The sequence below is a fragment of the Chelonus insularis genome, unplaced genomic scaffold (assembly GCF_013357705.1).
Source record: "Chelonus insularis isolate UGA/USDA-ARS -01 unplaced genomic scaffold, ASM1335770v1 contig_116_pilon, whole genome shotgun sequence".
NCBI classification, from domain to species: Eukaryota; Metazoa; Arthropoda; class Insecta; order Hymenoptera; family Braconidae; genus Chelonus; species Chelonus insularis.
In genome coordinates this window covers 1,526,858-1,543,180 of record NW_023276357.1, presented here as the reverse complement: position 1 = coordinate 1,543,180, position 16,323 = coordinate 1,526,858, and the positions used below count along the sequence as shown (strand labels likewise).

Below are 16,323 nucleotides of genomic sequence, written 5' to 3'. Positions count from 1 at the left end.
TAATTTTTTACATAAATATCTCCATAATTTCAATTTCTGTTACTTTGTTTCATTATAATTTCTAATGTTACCAATTTTGTTTCATTTCCACAATAATTATAAAATTTAACAAAATATTCTAATTTTCAAATGTTCGACATAATTTGTTAATGTTTAACTTAAATATTAAAGTTAAGTGAATGAAAGAAATTTATTTTCCAGCCAAGTATCTTCCATATCCAGCAACACGCGATTGAATAACATTACATCCCACAACAGCATCTCCTCGTGTTCCATCTGAACATGTACAGACTGCTATGTGCCGTCGAGCTTGACATACTGCACTTGGTGCACATTCTTTCCCAGTGCAAGGATTTTGACAGTAATAATCAATACAAGCTTTATTGTCAGCACATTCGCTGTCTGTCTGGCATTCACCTCTCCGACAACTGATCAATGCATTTCCAATATATCCTGGAGGGCATGTGCAAACTGGTCTCTCTTTTCCTGTATTATCATGACCTGGAGTGCAAACAGCATTTTCTCCACAAGGATTTGGTCGGCAAAGATCCTCTGCAGGGATAAAAAAATAATGAAATAGTTTGTCGATTATTAATAGTAATTAATAAATCGATAAGAGATATTTCTCTACGATTCATGATTAATTAATTTATTGAAAAATTAAATTAACATAATTAAAGCATAATTCATACCAGGTTCAAAAGGTCTACAGCTAATGAATGGATTTCCAGTCATATCGCGTGGGCAACTGCATACTGGTGTAGTACCACGTAATTCGCAGTTGGCATTTATTCCACAGGCACCTTCACAAGGATTAGTACATTTTTGATACACACAAGCTGGTTTATTTCCAGGACATTCGGAGTGAGTGGTACACTCTGGGTAGCATCTTAGGTGGGGATTTCCAAGCCAGTTCTAAAAATATTTGTATCAATTAAACGTTTTTTTATTAATTTACAATTCGATTTAAATGGTAATAAATTTATTTTTAGTACATTTGATTTATTTATTGATAAGAATTTTAAAATGAGACACTTACGTTTGGACAGGTACATTTAGCTTGATGATGAACAACATCACAATTGGCACCATCTCCACATTTGCATGGACTTTCACACTTAAAGTTCGATGAACAAGCAAGATGTTGAGGACATTCAGCGTCGCTTTCGCACTCATGTCTACATCCGGTTAGTGGTGAACCTCGATATCCTGGTAAACAAGTACAGACTGGGACTTCTCTGATTACTTCGCAGCGAGTATTTATTCCACAAGGACTTGGCTTACAAGCCGCCTCTGAAATTTAAATGAGAATGGTACGAAGGTACGGTCATGGTCAATACTCATCGAAAACAAAGTCACCAAGTGAATACTAAACATTAAATAAAGCAATTAACTTACGAGGATCAGCTACATGGCAAGATTTAAATGGATCTCCAGTATATCCTGGTGGACAAGAGCAAATAGGTGAATGATTAACTACCTTGCAATTTGAATTTACACCGCAGAATCCTGCACAAGGATCTACACAATGATTGTTGGCACAAGTTTTGTGATTCGGACAATCCTCAGGAACTGTAAAAAAATTTTAGTACCATTACATTTTAATATTTGATATATTTTATTATGTTAGCATTTATTAGACTATGTTTTAAATGATACAATTTTGTTTAATGAATTGCTAATAATGTAATTACTCATCGAATCAAAGAATAATTGCATTCAATAATTAATTAATCCTGCGTCATGATCATTAAAATGAAAATCGAGTATTGAAGAGAACAATTAGAATACCATCAATGTTTGCTTATAAATATCTTTGTACTTACTTATGCATTCAACTCGATGGCACTGAATCAGAGGATCACCCATGTGAAGGTTCAAGCACGAACACACAGGTCGACCATCAGTCATGGTACATTTAGCATTGACTCCACATGTATAAGAGGCACATCCATCTACATAATAGAAAAAAAAAACATTGTAATATGTTTACAATATTTGGAAAAATCCAGAAATTTTTAAATCATTCTTTATGGTGATAAATTGTACATTTTGCTTTGACACAGATTTCTTTATAGAGAATTATTTAATTACCTGATGACACGAGCCTGGAATAATAATGTACTCCTGAAGCATTGGCAAGTGTGATTGTAGCAAAAATTGCTAGCAGAACTGCAGTCCACATTTTCCCACGGTTACTAATGTCTGAAAGAATAGTAGAGAATTATTGTCATCACGTGAGAGCAAAAAGTGAATTTAAAATCTATTTACAAAATTTCCAGAGAAGACTGTTCTTTTCCGTGCGATAGCGACGACTGACAGACTTTTGCTGAGTCTATCCAGAGAAAATAGCTTAGTAAAATATTGTAAAAGTGACGTCAACCCCACCATCCACGATCTTGGATTCTCCAGTTGACCCACGCACGACCCTGGCAGACTCCTTGACTTGGAACTCGGTCCACCCACATATTTTCATCGATTTTTAAAAAATAAATCAATGCAGTTTACCTCCACCCATCAAACATCATCAACTATCAGAGCATTCGTAGGTAGATCGTACCTTAACTGGTAACTCTTCACAATTATTAAGTATCCACGTCTTCAGAGTTAATTCATTAATAACATATCAGTTTCTCATGGCATTGACGATTGTTATGACGAACGGGATAACACATACGTAATGGTCATATCGTTCCTAAATGGTAATCATGGCCTTGAATTGACCTCGAAACATAAAGATATCAATGATTTTTAATACTTTCAGGTCCGCCTCCCAAACAAGTTACGTTGAACTTGAAACACTTTAAATTGATAATCATTGGAATTTCAAATATTCACCAATTTTAATTGTAAATTATATTTTCACAATTCGATCAATTTATTATTTTACTTAGTCAAATTAGTTTGTTATTCTAAAGATCATTTTCAATACCAGAACATCTGATTCACCTACTTGTTCAACGTGATTTTTTTTAATGAATGCTTACGCACGAATTATTATGTAGGTTTTAATTTTAAAAAATAAGTGACTTAGTAACGAAAAAGACTTGAGTATTAAGTATCCAAATATCATTATACATTTGCATAGTTTATAGTAAATAAAGTTTGTTTAATTTATTTGAGAAAATAGTCGGCCAATAATTATTGAAATAAAAGTCAATAAGATGTTGATGTCTGTTTTACATAATGTAGGCGTTGTTTATTTTTCCACATCTATGACAGTATAATTACTGTCTAATATAATAATATTACAATAATAGATATCGCAAGAATTAATAATAATACATCTAAATTAAAAGTTATTAATAAAAGTTCATACATAAAAAAATGCAATATTATGTGCTTGGTATCAATTTCATATTTAATTATATGAGTCCATTAGTAAGTGCTATAAATCGAGCATAAATGAATTATTATTATAAATATACATTCATAGAACTTTTACGTACATATTTATATCCATTAAAAAGATTTTCTTAATCTAAATGGTTGTACACACTTAATTAGAAGTGAAATTTGTCATGACATTTCCTATAATGTGCCTGATTATTATATATTTTCATCGATAATTAATTGATTACTAACGTAATTAAAACGTATTTCATTAATGAAATAACAAGTTGATTGAATACGTAAGCTATAATTTGGAAGGACGTATTTGTTTTTGAATTATTTTCATTTTTTAATTACTGGCGTTAAGTTGGGCGGAAGCTTTAAAAATTCCTCATAAGCTTCAGCCATCATATCATTTTCAGCTTCTTCCAATGGATCAAGTCCCAAGTCTTGTTGTCTGTAAAATAAAATCATTTTTAATTAATTTTAAATCTTGACATAATTGAAATAAATTATAGCACTCCTAGACTTCTCAAATTTTGAATTATTTTACGGATAATTTTAATAATTTAATAATATCTTTTCATTTACTTTTCTTAAGCGAAGAATAAAGAACTATTTCAACATTAACATGAGTAATTTATGTTAACCATAATATTGTTAATAATTATTATACACATACATAGCCACAATCGATGAATCTTCACTATCATACTCAAAATTAGCAAGATTTTGACAAAACTGTCTTTCCTCTGATGACAAAATCATTCCATCCGGACCATAAAGCACTGGTTCATCAAATTGTTGTGGTTGATGCTGTTGTTGTTGTTGTTGATGTTGATGTTGATACTGTTGCTGATGATACTGCGGTTGTACCTGATTCTGGGATATTCTCTGGTTTATTTCTACAGGCGTAGGTCCATGTGAAGATATACCCTGCCCCCAATTACCATTTCGTAATTCTTTCACACTATCAACCATACGACCCGTGTGTACGTCGACACGACCTTGAATTACGAGGGATGAAAGTTCTTTCATAACTCGTTCGATTTCATCTCTATTTGTACTGCTCTCTCGTTCTAAATATTGGCCTGCCAACTAAAGATAAAAATTTGTTCAAAGATTACAATTATAAAAGTAATTGATAATTTTTTGAATACAAATTACATACTTTTAGAGATTGACAAATAAATTTGGCAGAAGTAGGCCCTGGATTCTTGAGAGTTGTTGAAATGACTTCAATTAAACGTTTACCTAAAACTACAGCATGCTCAGAATTCATTTGAGCAACTAATTCAGCTAAACTTAGCATAAGTCCACGGCACTTTTGTTCATCTTCGACGGTATGCTGTTTTATTTTAGGCCATGTTTCCGCAAGATTATTAGCTTCCTGTTCACAACTATAACATCATATTTCATATTAACATACATAACAGATGGATTATTATATTTACAAACAACTCAACTATTACATCCAAGTAAGCATTCAAATTTCATTAACATGAATAAAAATAATTTACAATCAATTAAAGAATAATTCTATGATCATGTTTGAATTACTTTCAAAGTTCACATTCTAGATATGAAGATTGTAAGTGAAAAGTATAATAATATTATTACTAATTATTGTAAATATTAGATTAGTAGTATTATTTAGGAGTAATATAACAAACCATTCATATAACGCTGTTCGAAAATTATAAGAAGAACTCGATGATGAATTTGCGGCATCAATATGAGAGCAAAGTCTAACTCCACTGTATCGGAAGTTACAATCGCTTAAACACTGTAAGTGAAATTTACATTGGATTTATTTGATTTATTTAAGTATTCATATTATTTGTTAAAAATTATTATTACCTTTAAAATTACAGTTGAGATTATAGCACGAGCATGAGCTTCATTTTCAAGATGAGGAGAAATGGTGTCTACGAGAGAACTGACTAGATTTTCAAATTGATCTGGAAAACTTGATAACTTTTGCATAGCGGTGTTGAGTTGACTCAAAGTTTTATCTAAACCATCGTCAACTGAGATATTGTTATATGATGATGGTTGATTAGATGTTTCTTGATATTGGTATGGATATTGTTGATGCTGATAACTTTGATTCCTAGTATCAGCATTTCTGGCAAGGTCTATTCGATTTTGAACAGAAGTTCGACTCAATCGATTGTGCAGCTACGTAATAAATTAATTTAATCAATTATTAAAAATCAATATAATTCATGTATTTATTATTAGATATTTGAATTATATTTGAACATATTGCAAAAATTATAAACACTTAAATGATAGATTTCTTAATGAGTTTCATATTGGAAAATGTCCCCTACGTATGCGGACATTTTTAAAATGATTCTCAAGAATAAAAAAATTTTAACGTAATTTTATAAGCGTACTTACCATTTGTAAATTTACCGCACTTCGAGGAGTAAATTCACGTGCTTCTGCTGATAAATGTGAATTTCTGACGACGTCATTGATAGACACATTATTGAGCATTTCGCCTACTTGATTAACTGATGCTTGAAAAATATTGAAAACATAAGAGAGGTTATAACAGCTGACAACAATAACAATAAAATAAAGATAAATAAATGAAGTACCTGATCTAACATTATGCGGTCGTCGAAGAGGTGGAGGATTATTCGTCCAACTTCCGCGTCCTTTTCCTTGACTTCCACTTCGGTGATCTTCTGCGCCACCACCACCACCAACATGATCCATGGTAATACGTATTTAACAAGAAAAACTTCGTTTTACTAACTATTTTGACAATAATGTCTTGATCACACTCCGAGCAATAACTCTAATTCAAATTAAAATACGATTTTATTCATAAAATTGTACCAGGTTTATATAAATTACTCTGATCACGATGCCAACATACATTCACCACGGAGTATTTCTTCCGTTATGTCGGCTCAGTGACGTCATTAGTGCCAATGGTGCCAACCCCTCTACAAGTAGCTCACATCAATAATTTTTTTCAATTTCTATTTTATTAATTTTATCAAAAGATAATTAAAATCTACCCACTAATAATTAAGTAAACATTTTATTAATATAATTTTAAAAAAAATATTATGGCCAGTAAAAAAAATTGGTTTATTTATAAATAATTAACTTAATAAATAATGTCAAAAGACATCCCTGGATAATGCTGTCCAATTTTTTACTTAATTTATTCATAAAAATAATTCAATAACATTGCTTTTATATGCTTGTATTGTTATTGTTACAATTTTTTTTAATTTAAAAAGAAAAAGAAATGCGAGTAATTTTGGAGCAATCATGGAATACTCCTAAATAAAATTGGGAAATTCCATAATGAAGGGAAATGCATATTGAAACTCCATTGTGTGCTTAGGAAACATGACAAACATACTAATAAGTATCTACAATCGATATCAGACCAAAAACGATTCTTTCTATTTAAGCAAATAAAGTGAGGTTAACTTCAAGGTATTTAAACTTTATTCTCTACTAAAAATAAAGGATTAAAAATAATTGTGTATGGCTGTAAAAGATAAATAGTTCCATTTAGGAACTCTTGATCTTTATTTTAGAAATTTCAGGTCTACTAGATGACATATGGAGCCCCAAACTTCCAAATGTGGTCAATTATTTGACTCCTTATCTCTATAGTCTTCATATTTCAAACCATAAAAAATAATTTTATGGTTTTTTTTAGATATAACATGGACTTGAAAAATGATAGACCGAAAACTACACAAAAAAAATCCTCTCGCAGTTGATAATTACTCGTAGGGTATAGGCCGGGCTCAATTGATAACAACCCAGGCATCAATGGACCCAGGTGTATTCTTTGGATCTGATAAACGAGTGAGTATTCACAGTCGGTACCAGAACGAGAAATGGATGAATCATTTACGAGAGGCCACTGGCCTTTCATTCTACAAGCTGCTAGGATAGTAAGATACTCCAAAAGAGCTGTTGAAGCTTCAGGATCACATCAGGAGTAGTAATAAAATACTCTGATCATGATGTTGTGGATTTTGTGATTTTAAGTGAATTTTTTATCATTTATTTTTATTCATTTTATCGAACAAATTGTATGATAAAATTATTTGAATGTTTTTGTGATCATCAGTAGCACTATGAGTGAGTGGAACTCTAGCAGCAAGTAGTTTCGTCTGCTAGTTCTAGGTTTGTATCTATTTAATTAATAATTAACATACTGCACTCAATATCATTTTATCAATGATGCTATTGCTTGTAAGTCTTATTAAAAAATTAATTAGGGTTTGTTTATTCATTTTTTGACATGACTTAAGAATTTAAATATATTAGCATGTTTTCTTTATTAGATTCTGCTAAAATTCATACTAAACTCTCGTCATATTACTCATAATACGTCAGACATCAGTAATATTCAAATGAGAAACAGTTCATTCTGGAAGCTATTGAATTACATGAATGAATTAAAATTTATGATGATTTAAATATTTTACTAAAACTACTTAAAATTCTGTCATTATAATTAAATTCAAATTTCTCTAATTTTTATAATGTAAGAAATGATTAAACATTCATTACTTTCATCTACTTTCATTGAACTTGTTCAAATTAATTTTTTTCTGTCATATAATTCCTATTTTTAATTCATTCTTAAATAACATAATATATAAAATATATTTTTCAGTATATATATTATCGATTAGATTGATTTTATATTATATAAATTTCTCTGTAAAGAAATAAAAATAATAGTTCTTAGTAGCAGCTTTTTATTATGAATAGAAATTTGTTGTTTCATAAAAAAAAAAAAAATTGAGAAATGATTACAATGTTCCATGCAATACTGGTTTTTCCTCTGATTATCGCAAAGTCATTTATACATCGGACATGTAGTAATAGATAAGTGTCTAGTATAGTAGCTAAAAAGGTTCTTGGAAAATAGAAATCATCAACAAAGATTTTTGTCATGAGTTTTCAAAGCAAATATAAATAAATTAGAAGCAGTTAAGAATACTTTCTTCAACAGTAATTATTCCAGTTTTCCATAATAAAACTGTCAACAGTTTTTTAAATTACATAAGAGCTGTATCATTAAAAAGCAATTAAATTAAAGCTCCATGAAATATGAAAAATGTAAATAATGATCAAAAATGATAAATAAATAGATAGAAGGTATAATAAAATATTTTTATTACAGACGGCGGCTACTTTGATTGTTGGAGATGTTGGAGGTGGGCTTGAGGGTGGTGAGAGGCCACGACTGGATATGGAAAGACCAGGATGGTGGAGAGGGTCATGCTGGAACAGTAGTGGAAATTGGCAAACCTCCTGCTCCACAGGTTAATGGAACAGCAACAACTAATTCTACAGACAAAACGCCTGACAAAACAGTCATTGTCCAATGGGATCATGGATCCAGAAGCAATTACAGAATCGGTTACCAGGGTTACTACGACTTGCTTGTGTTTGATAATGCAGCAGCTGGTGTGCAACATAACAATATAATTTGTGACGGATGTAAAAGACATGGAATTGTTGGTATTAGATGGAAATGTGGTCAGTGTCATGATTACGATCTGTGTACCCAGTGTTACATGGGGGATGTTCATGATTTAAGCCATTCATTTCAGAGATTTCAAACAGCTAATGCAGTTGGGTACGTATATTTGATTATCTATTTATTAAAAGTTTGGAGTTTTAAATTAGTTATTATAAAGTTTGAAAAGTATTGATAGATATACAAATGACGAGAAATAGAGAGGTCTAAAATATATTTTATTAAATTGAATTTATTTGTTACTATTTTTAGAAATATTCAAAATACTATAGCAGAGTAAAACAAAACCCCTTTAAATTGATTATCACCTTATAAAGCTATTTTCATTGAACTGGATGTAATTTATTCATTCCAGTGTTCAATCAAAATTATAAAAGCATAAAAATATTTATGATTGATCAACTGGAGTGGTTCATTAATTTCAAATGAAAAACTGTCCACGTTTTAATTAAATGAAATATTAATGCAGGCTTCGATTCAATAAAAAGTTAATTCTGAAAAAATAGTGATAAATCGTTATCAAAAGACATAAAAAAGAATGATTAACATCAATGAATCGATGTAGAATATTACAAGTGCTGAAATTTCCACATTTGTATTTATGGATACTTAAATAAAGTTAATTAACAGTATGGATAAGTATTGAATATTTATTTTTAAACTAATGAAAATTAAATGAATTTTGATTATAAATATCAATGCTTGAATAAAAAGTAAATGCAATTTCAGCTTGTTTTATTTTAATATTAATCTGAATTATCAATCATTAATCTTATAATGAAAAGTTTTATAATATTTCGACTTGTTGAAATTGATTAATTACCAGAGTAAAAAACTTTTAATTATCGTAATATGTATTATGATAATTTATTACATAATTTATAATTGTTAAAGAGAAAATATGTTAAAAGTTTATAATAATTATTAAATGAAAAATATTTCAAATCAATTGTTACCATAATTATTATAAATAAAAATCATTTTAGCTAGTGGTTTTGATAATTTTGAATGTTTTAAAACATTCATTTGACTATTTCTCGATATATAAATGTACAACAAAGTGAAAGGAAACACTGTCAAGCCAGAGGGAATGAAAATTAATTCCAAAGAGATATAATCTTTTTTAAAATAAATCTTCTAAAGCATCAGAACTACTGAAACTATTGATAATCAATAAATGAAGATTTTACAGAATATCTAGAATAATTTATTATCAAAAATAAGACTGACAATTGTAGTTGACAAAGATTTATATCTTATTATAAAAACTTATTCAGTAAAAATGGAATCTTTAGAACTCAAGAGTTTTCGCTTTTGTGGAAATAGGTCTCTTTTCACTTAAATGCTCTACGTTTTGTTATCTGATCTTTCGACTCATCTTTGAATAATGTCCTCTAAAAAAAAAAAATGTCAGCACATAATGTAATATTCTTGGAAAATAGATTTTCAACTCATGCTCACTATTAAGTTATCAACTTCATCGAAATCTATTATTAAGTTCAGAGTTTGTAACATTTATGATATTTACGTAATTTCTTGTTGATTAAATTAATGTTTCCGTTTGAAAAGAATTAAAAAGTTCACATGAAAAAAGTATGCAATACTCTTGAGATGAATTAAAAAATTTATTTCAAGTCATATATAAAGTTTGAAATTTATTATCATCGAAAAGAATACTCATATCAATGATTAGTGATTGATTAAAAATTATAAATAAATAAAAAAAAGAAATATTTGTTATTGATAGAATATTTTTTAATAATATAAGTTAACAAAAAAAAATTGTAATCTTGAACAAAAGTAGTATGAAACTTCTTACCTGAAACCATAAAGATTAGATATGAGTTTTCGAAAGAGCAGTCGTTAGAAAAAATGATCAGATTAAATCAAAAGTTTTGTCTAATTGAAGTATTGGTATACTTGTACGAAAAGTTAAGGTGAGTGAGATCGGTTTCATGATAGGATGATCTTTTTTAGAAAGTTACAAAAATATTCGTACTTTTGAAAACTTTAATTTTGATTGATTTATGGGTTGCTTATTTCCAACATTCATCTAATTAATTATACAGCAAAGTCTTTTTAATTATCTGAATAAAATTTTGCAATTATAACTACCTCTTTACCTTAATTTTACTGAAAAGGAATTGATTATGATGTTTTTAGATTATTGATTATCTCAGTTATAAATCCAACTTTTAAATTGAGATGAAATTGTAAATTAGGAATAATTAAACGAATTGTAAATAAAGAAAGTATCTGAAATTGAATTTATTAATTGGAAAATAATGTTTAACAGTAAAAACATGTTATTTTCTGGAATTTTTTAGTACCATGAAGATACAATTTTCAATTAAAATGAACATTTGTCTTAGAAACAAAAGAAAAACAAATTTAAACAACTTTTTATCATCTTTATTGTTTAATAAGAGAAAATTGGAGAATTATCGTTATCTCGTAATAGCTAGAAAAGTATTTAAAAATGATGTAAATTAAAAAAAAATATATATAAACTAATTGAATATTGTTTTTTCCAGGGTTCAACTAAGTCCTAGAGAAGGTTGCACAAAAATTCCACTAAAAGGTATTTTCATTGGAGCTACAGTGATAAGAGGACCTGATTGGGAATGGGGTAATCAGGATGGAGGACCTGGGAAAACGGGAAGAGTGATTGATATTCGTGGATGGGATAATGAAAGTAGTCGTTCAGTGGCAACAGTTACGTGGAGATCAGGAAGCACAAATGTTTACCGACTTGGATACAAAGGTTGCGTTGATCTTTGTTATATTGAAAAGTCTACTTATGGAACTTATTATAAAGAACACTTGCCAGTCCTTGGCCAGACAGTTATGACAATGGTTGAGGACGAAAATGCCACCGTCCAGTGCGGAAACGTATCTAGCACATCTAGTCCATGTCATTTAACATTTAATGTTGGTGATAAAGTGAAAGTTTTACGTGATGCAGAGTCACTCAAGGAGATGCAAGTTGGTCATGGAGGATGGAATCCAAGAATGGCCGATTATATTGGCAAAATTGGTACTGTTCATCGAATAACAGATAAAGGTGATATTCGAGTACAATATGAAGGATGTAACAATCGATGGACATTTCATCCACGAGCACTTACCAAAGTTACAAGTAAAGATACTTTTGTTCTTGGAGACATTGTACGGGTAAAGAGTGACGCTGCACTCGTTAAAAATTATCAACAGGGTCATGGTGAATGGATTGATGTCATGAAGAGTGTAAGTTATTACACAACAGTATTCTATGATTTTTTTTTCATTTTTATACTTTCTAAATATGTAATTAAAAAAGGTCACATGAAATCATTTTTAAAAAGGCGAGTTTTTTTCTAAGTTGATTATTCGGAAGCATAAAAATGAAGAAATGAAAAGGGATTTATTCATGAATTTGAATTATACATGTACATATTCATTATTGAAAAGCTACTTGGTAATTTATTTCAGTATAATCTAAAGTATTAATTCATTTAAAAAGATTTTAATTGTATTTTTGTATTTTAATATTTGTCATGATTAAAATTTGAAAAATTTTATTATTATAAAGCTAGAAAAAAATTTTGCTTGAAAAATATAATGATTATAATTTAAAAAATATCCTTTGCAATGACTGAACGTTACTTCACCTGGGATTTCCGTCTCTTGATAACACGCAAATCCATCTTAGGTTTATAATTTACTGCTGACAACATGGGAATATTTTTCTGCATAGAAATAACGTTTTTGGTAGTTGAAAAAGAATGCATGAAAATTATTACACGTAAATTTTTTTTTATTTAACAATATAATTATTGTTACAGGCTCTAGGAAAATTAGGAAAAGTCATAAAAATTTACCCAGACGGAGATCTTCGTGTCACATTAGACGGCCACACATGGACATTCAACCCTCTTAGTGTAGTGAAAATTGCCAGTGGACAAGGAATTAATAATCATGCGGAATCACAACGGACACAGGGTAAATTAGATAAGCTGTAATTAAATGTTTTCATGGTTTCTAAATCAAACAATAGTTGGTTTTAAAAAAAATCTGGAATCTCTACAGTAATGCATAAATTATTGCTTTTTTATTGCACAATGAAAAAATGATTTCATCGGTTATTACTCATTGATAACAGTAAAACTTAAATTAATTTATTTACATATTTTCAACAACAATAAAAAATGAAATCATCGAATATAATATTTGCAACTTTTAACAAAATACTTGAAATTAAATTTTATTCATTTATAAGAAAATTCTAGAAATGTTGCAATAGTTTTAATTTAATAAAATAATTTCAGGTACTGATCCTTCGCCAACTGATGGTGCAGCAATAGAAATAGAAAAGCTTCTTCGTGATGCAGCAAGAGGTGAAGCTGGTTTATCTGCAGTGCGTGAATTTTTACGAAAGTATTCCGGAAGTGTAGATGTACGGCCGAGTGGAATTTGTGGTGGTAAAAAAACGTTTTTACAAGTTGCTGCTCATCAAGGTAATCGTGAACTATGTGTTCTTCTGCTTGATGCCGGTGCATCACTTCGGGCCGTAGATGAAGATGGTGATCCACCGTTACATTATGCTGCATTTGGGTTTGTGAAAAAAATTTAAAAGCATTTTTGATCATTTACTCATCTAAAAGCTACATGATTCATGGAAATACATGTTCTTGTATAGGAATCAAGCTGGAGTGATGGAGCTGCTATTGAGTAGAGGAGCGCCAATAGATGCTGTGAATAATAGTGGTTGTACTGCTCTTCACGTGTCTGTTAATAAAGAAAATACAGCATGCGCGCAGGTGTTGCTGCGTCATGGTTGTAACGTGAATCTCCAGGATTCTTATGGTGACACTGCACTACATGATGCTATTAGCAAGGATACCACTGAGATCATGGACGCATTAATAAATTATGAAACGGTTGATTTCATAGTGCAAAATAAACGTGGATTTAATGTTCTCCATCATGCTGCATTGAAAGGAAATGCACAGTAAGTAAACACAAATTTATTTTATCATTGAGACGATTATTAATTAATTATTCAATATTTCTTATAATGTTATTTTTTCTTAGTGCAACAAGAAAACTTATGATGAGAATTCAACATCTTGTTGATGTAAAAAAAGATGATGGTTTTGCAGCTTTGCATCTTGCTGCTCTTAATGGCCATCGTGAAGTTGCTGCATTATTATTATCAGATACTGGAGGTAGAGCAACAGTAGACCTTAGAAATAATCGAAAACAAACTCCTCTGCATTTAGCTGTGTCTCAAGGACATTGGGCGTTGGTGGAGCTCCTTTTAAAGCATCATGCAGATATTTTAGCAACTGATGAAGATGGAGATACAGTTTTGCATATAGCTATTGCTAAAAGCCGACATCAATCAGCAACACCTACTAGTGAAAATCAACGTGATGCTCCGATGATAAATGCGGTAAATTAATTTTAGTATTGTTTTGAAATTCTATTTATGTAGATAAAAAAAAACTCTATGGCGAATGCATTTTTTTTTCAGATTTGGCAGGATTTAACAGCTCAAAATGGACCAACGGAATTGACGCTTGCATGCTTTCTCGTCAGTGTAGAGAATTATGGTTCGTTTTTAATGCAAACAAAGAACTCGAAAGGAAAAACACCGTTAGATCTTGTACCTTCAGAGAGATCAGATCTTAACGTAGCTGATTTGCTACGTTCATACTTTCATTTCCGTCGTAGGCATGCTCCTGAAATTGAGTAAGTTAATTATTTTAATTAAATAATGACTCATGGAATTTGGACAAATGTAATCAAGTTTCTTTCATTTTTGTAGGAGACCTACTGCTCCACCAACCATTGAAGAATCACCCAGCTATACTATCACAGCAATAGTTGAAGGGAAAAATGAAGACTGCAAAAATGGTCCTCACAAATCAGGTATATACCATAGAAATTTATTAATTTTATTATCGAAAAATAGTTTTTACTATTTAATTATAATTTTATATAAATGATTATTTTGTAGGAAATGTTTCGACAAAGAGAGACAGTCCTGTAAAAGCTGAAGAAAGATTACAAAGCGATGAGGTAACTAAAAAAGAAGAGAAAAAGGAGAGGGAAAAGGATAAAGACTTGGAGAGACTACGTTACCTAGAAACAAGAGTAGCTGATCTTGAAGAAGCAAATATGTGCAGTATTTGCATGGAACGAAGACGCAATGTAGCATTCCTTTGTGGACATGGTGCTTGTGAGCATTGCGCAGCACCTCTTAAAACATGTCACATGTGTCGGAAAACTATTACCAAAAAGATCAATCTTTATTAGATAATTTGATTTTTATACTTGTAAAATTCCAACTGCCAAACCCAATTATATGATAGTAATTTTTGCCTTTTGATGCTACTCGTAGCTCAAATGAATTTTTCTATTGTGAGCGATGTGCCATAACCGAAGGAACGAAAGCGATATTTTATTCGCTTTAGATCCTTTAATTAATCCCTCGTTGAAGATTTTTGTATACGTAACATATTTGTAAACTATTTTTTTTAATGCGTACTCTTAATTTTTCGATATTCTTTTTAACCATTTTTCACATGTACTTCCACTCGTGCGAATATTGACCAATTAATTGATAAATGTCCATTTTAGAGCCTATTTTTGACTACTTAATCATCTTTTTCTCTCATTGCTCTATGGTACATTCTCGTAATTATCAAAAATTTTAACTAAAATAGAGTTTTCGATGAATTTAAAATAAATGTGGCGTAATAAAAGGAATTTATGATCTGTTTTTAATATTGACCATGATTAATCATTTGAAAAATAATGGTGTTTAATACCAAATAAATTATATATAAATTTTTTCGCAATAAATGACAGGGAAATATGTCATTTATGATCGAATTTCATGAAAAATATGTATACTTAATAATCCAATATATTTGAATGTTCAATTTTTATCGTCTCCGAAAGGATTTTTTAATCTTTTTTCCAATAAATAATGGCCAAGAGAATTTACAATAAATGTATTGTAAAATGATATTAATGATAGTAAACTAAATTTATACATGGAATAAATATTAGACTTAGTTTGAAATAAATATGTTTAAGTTATATTAATACATGGTTCTTTTTTATTTTCATCAATCGTTGCCTAAATATGAAACTTGGTGTGTATTTTTTTACAATTATACATAAAAGACAATATTAACTACGAAAAATAATGTTGAATAACACTTATTTTCTAAATTTCAACTTATAACTTTCAGAAGTAGAAGCGATTAATTAAAGAAAAGCGATTATTTCATAAAAAAATTTATTATATTCTAAACTAATAAATCGTCCGAAGAAATAATCGTTAACTTCTAATTAATTGGAAAAATTTCCCAATTAAACGAATAACATTATAATTAAATTGACAGAAAATTATTCAAAATATTGTCAGACTAATGTAATCTACACAATTTATTTTA

General features: G+C 29.7%; 3 protein-coding genes and 1 long non-coding RNA gene across 5 annotated transcripts; 1 reads left to right on the top strand and 3 right to left on the bottom strand.

Moving 5' to 3' along the window:
* Positions 1-77: 77 nt before the first annotated feature.
* On the bottom strand, positions 78-2,420 carry aspr (asperous). Its single transcript, XM_035096753.1, has 7 exons — positions 2,272-2,420; positions 2,095-2,205; positions 1,827-1,955; positions 1,399-1,572; positions 1,040-1,293; positions 693-915; positions 78-552 (listed from the first exon to the last, which is right to left on the bottom strand). Exons 2-7 carry the CDS (start codon positions 2,183-2,185, stop codon positions 191-193), a joined length of 1,233 nt encoding a protein of 410 aa, XP_034952644.1. The 5' UTR covers positions 2,186-2,205; positions 2,272-2,420; the 3' UTR covers positions 78-190.
* An 829-nt stretch (positions 2,421-3,249) lies between these two features.
* Paip1 (Poly(A) binding protein interacting protein 1) lies at positions 3,250-6,267 on the bottom strand. Its single transcript, XM_035096670.1, has 7 exons — positions 5,943-6,267; positions 5,740-5,861; positions 5,194-5,514; positions 5,007-5,119; positions 4,505-4,733; positions 4,016-4,431; positions 3,250-3,790 (listed from the first exon to the last, which is right to left on the bottom strand). The coding sequence occupies exons 1-7, from the start codon at positions 6,061-6,063 to the stop codon at positions 3,676-3,678; spliced, it is 1,437 nt and encodes a 478-aa protein (XP_034952561.1). The 5' UTR covers positions 6,064-6,267; the 3' UTR covers positions 3,250-3,675.
* A 425-nt stretch (positions 6,268-6,692) lies between these two features.
* On the top strand, positions 6,693-15,801 carry mib2 (mind bomb 2). 2 transcript variants are annotated; one of them, XM_035095857.1, is made up of 12 exons: positions 6,693-6,801; positions 7,031-7,367; positions 7,451-7,506; positions 8,516-8,974; positions 11,410-12,121; positions 12,700-12,856; positions 13,183-13,468; positions 13,554-13,865; positions 13,949-14,309; positions 14,391-14,608; positions 14,685-14,788; positions 14,877-15,801. In XM_035095857.1, the coding sequence occupies exons 4-12, from the start codon at positions 8,541-8,543 to the stop codon at positions 15,173-15,175; spliced, it is 2,883 nt and encodes a 960-aa protein (XP_034951748.1). In that variant the 5' UTR covers positions 6,693-6,801; positions 7,031-7,367; positions 7,451-7,506; positions 8,516-8,540; the 3' UTR covers positions 15,176-15,801. The 2 variants fall into 2 exon arrangements, with proteins under 2 accessions (XP_034951748.1, XP_034951738.1); XM_035095847.1 differs by having other exon boundaries at positions 6,694-6,801; positions 7,031-7,506.
* LOC118074556 (uncharacterized) lies at positions 10,183-11,091 on the bottom strand. The gene is made up of 3 exons (XR_004691215.1): positions 10,999-11,091; positions 10,695-10,928; positions 10,183-10,269 (listed from the first exon to the last, which is right to left on the bottom strand). It is a non-coding gene; the product is annotated as an uncharacterized lncRNA (long non-coding RNA).
* Positions 15,802-16,323: the final 522 nt, after the last annotated feature.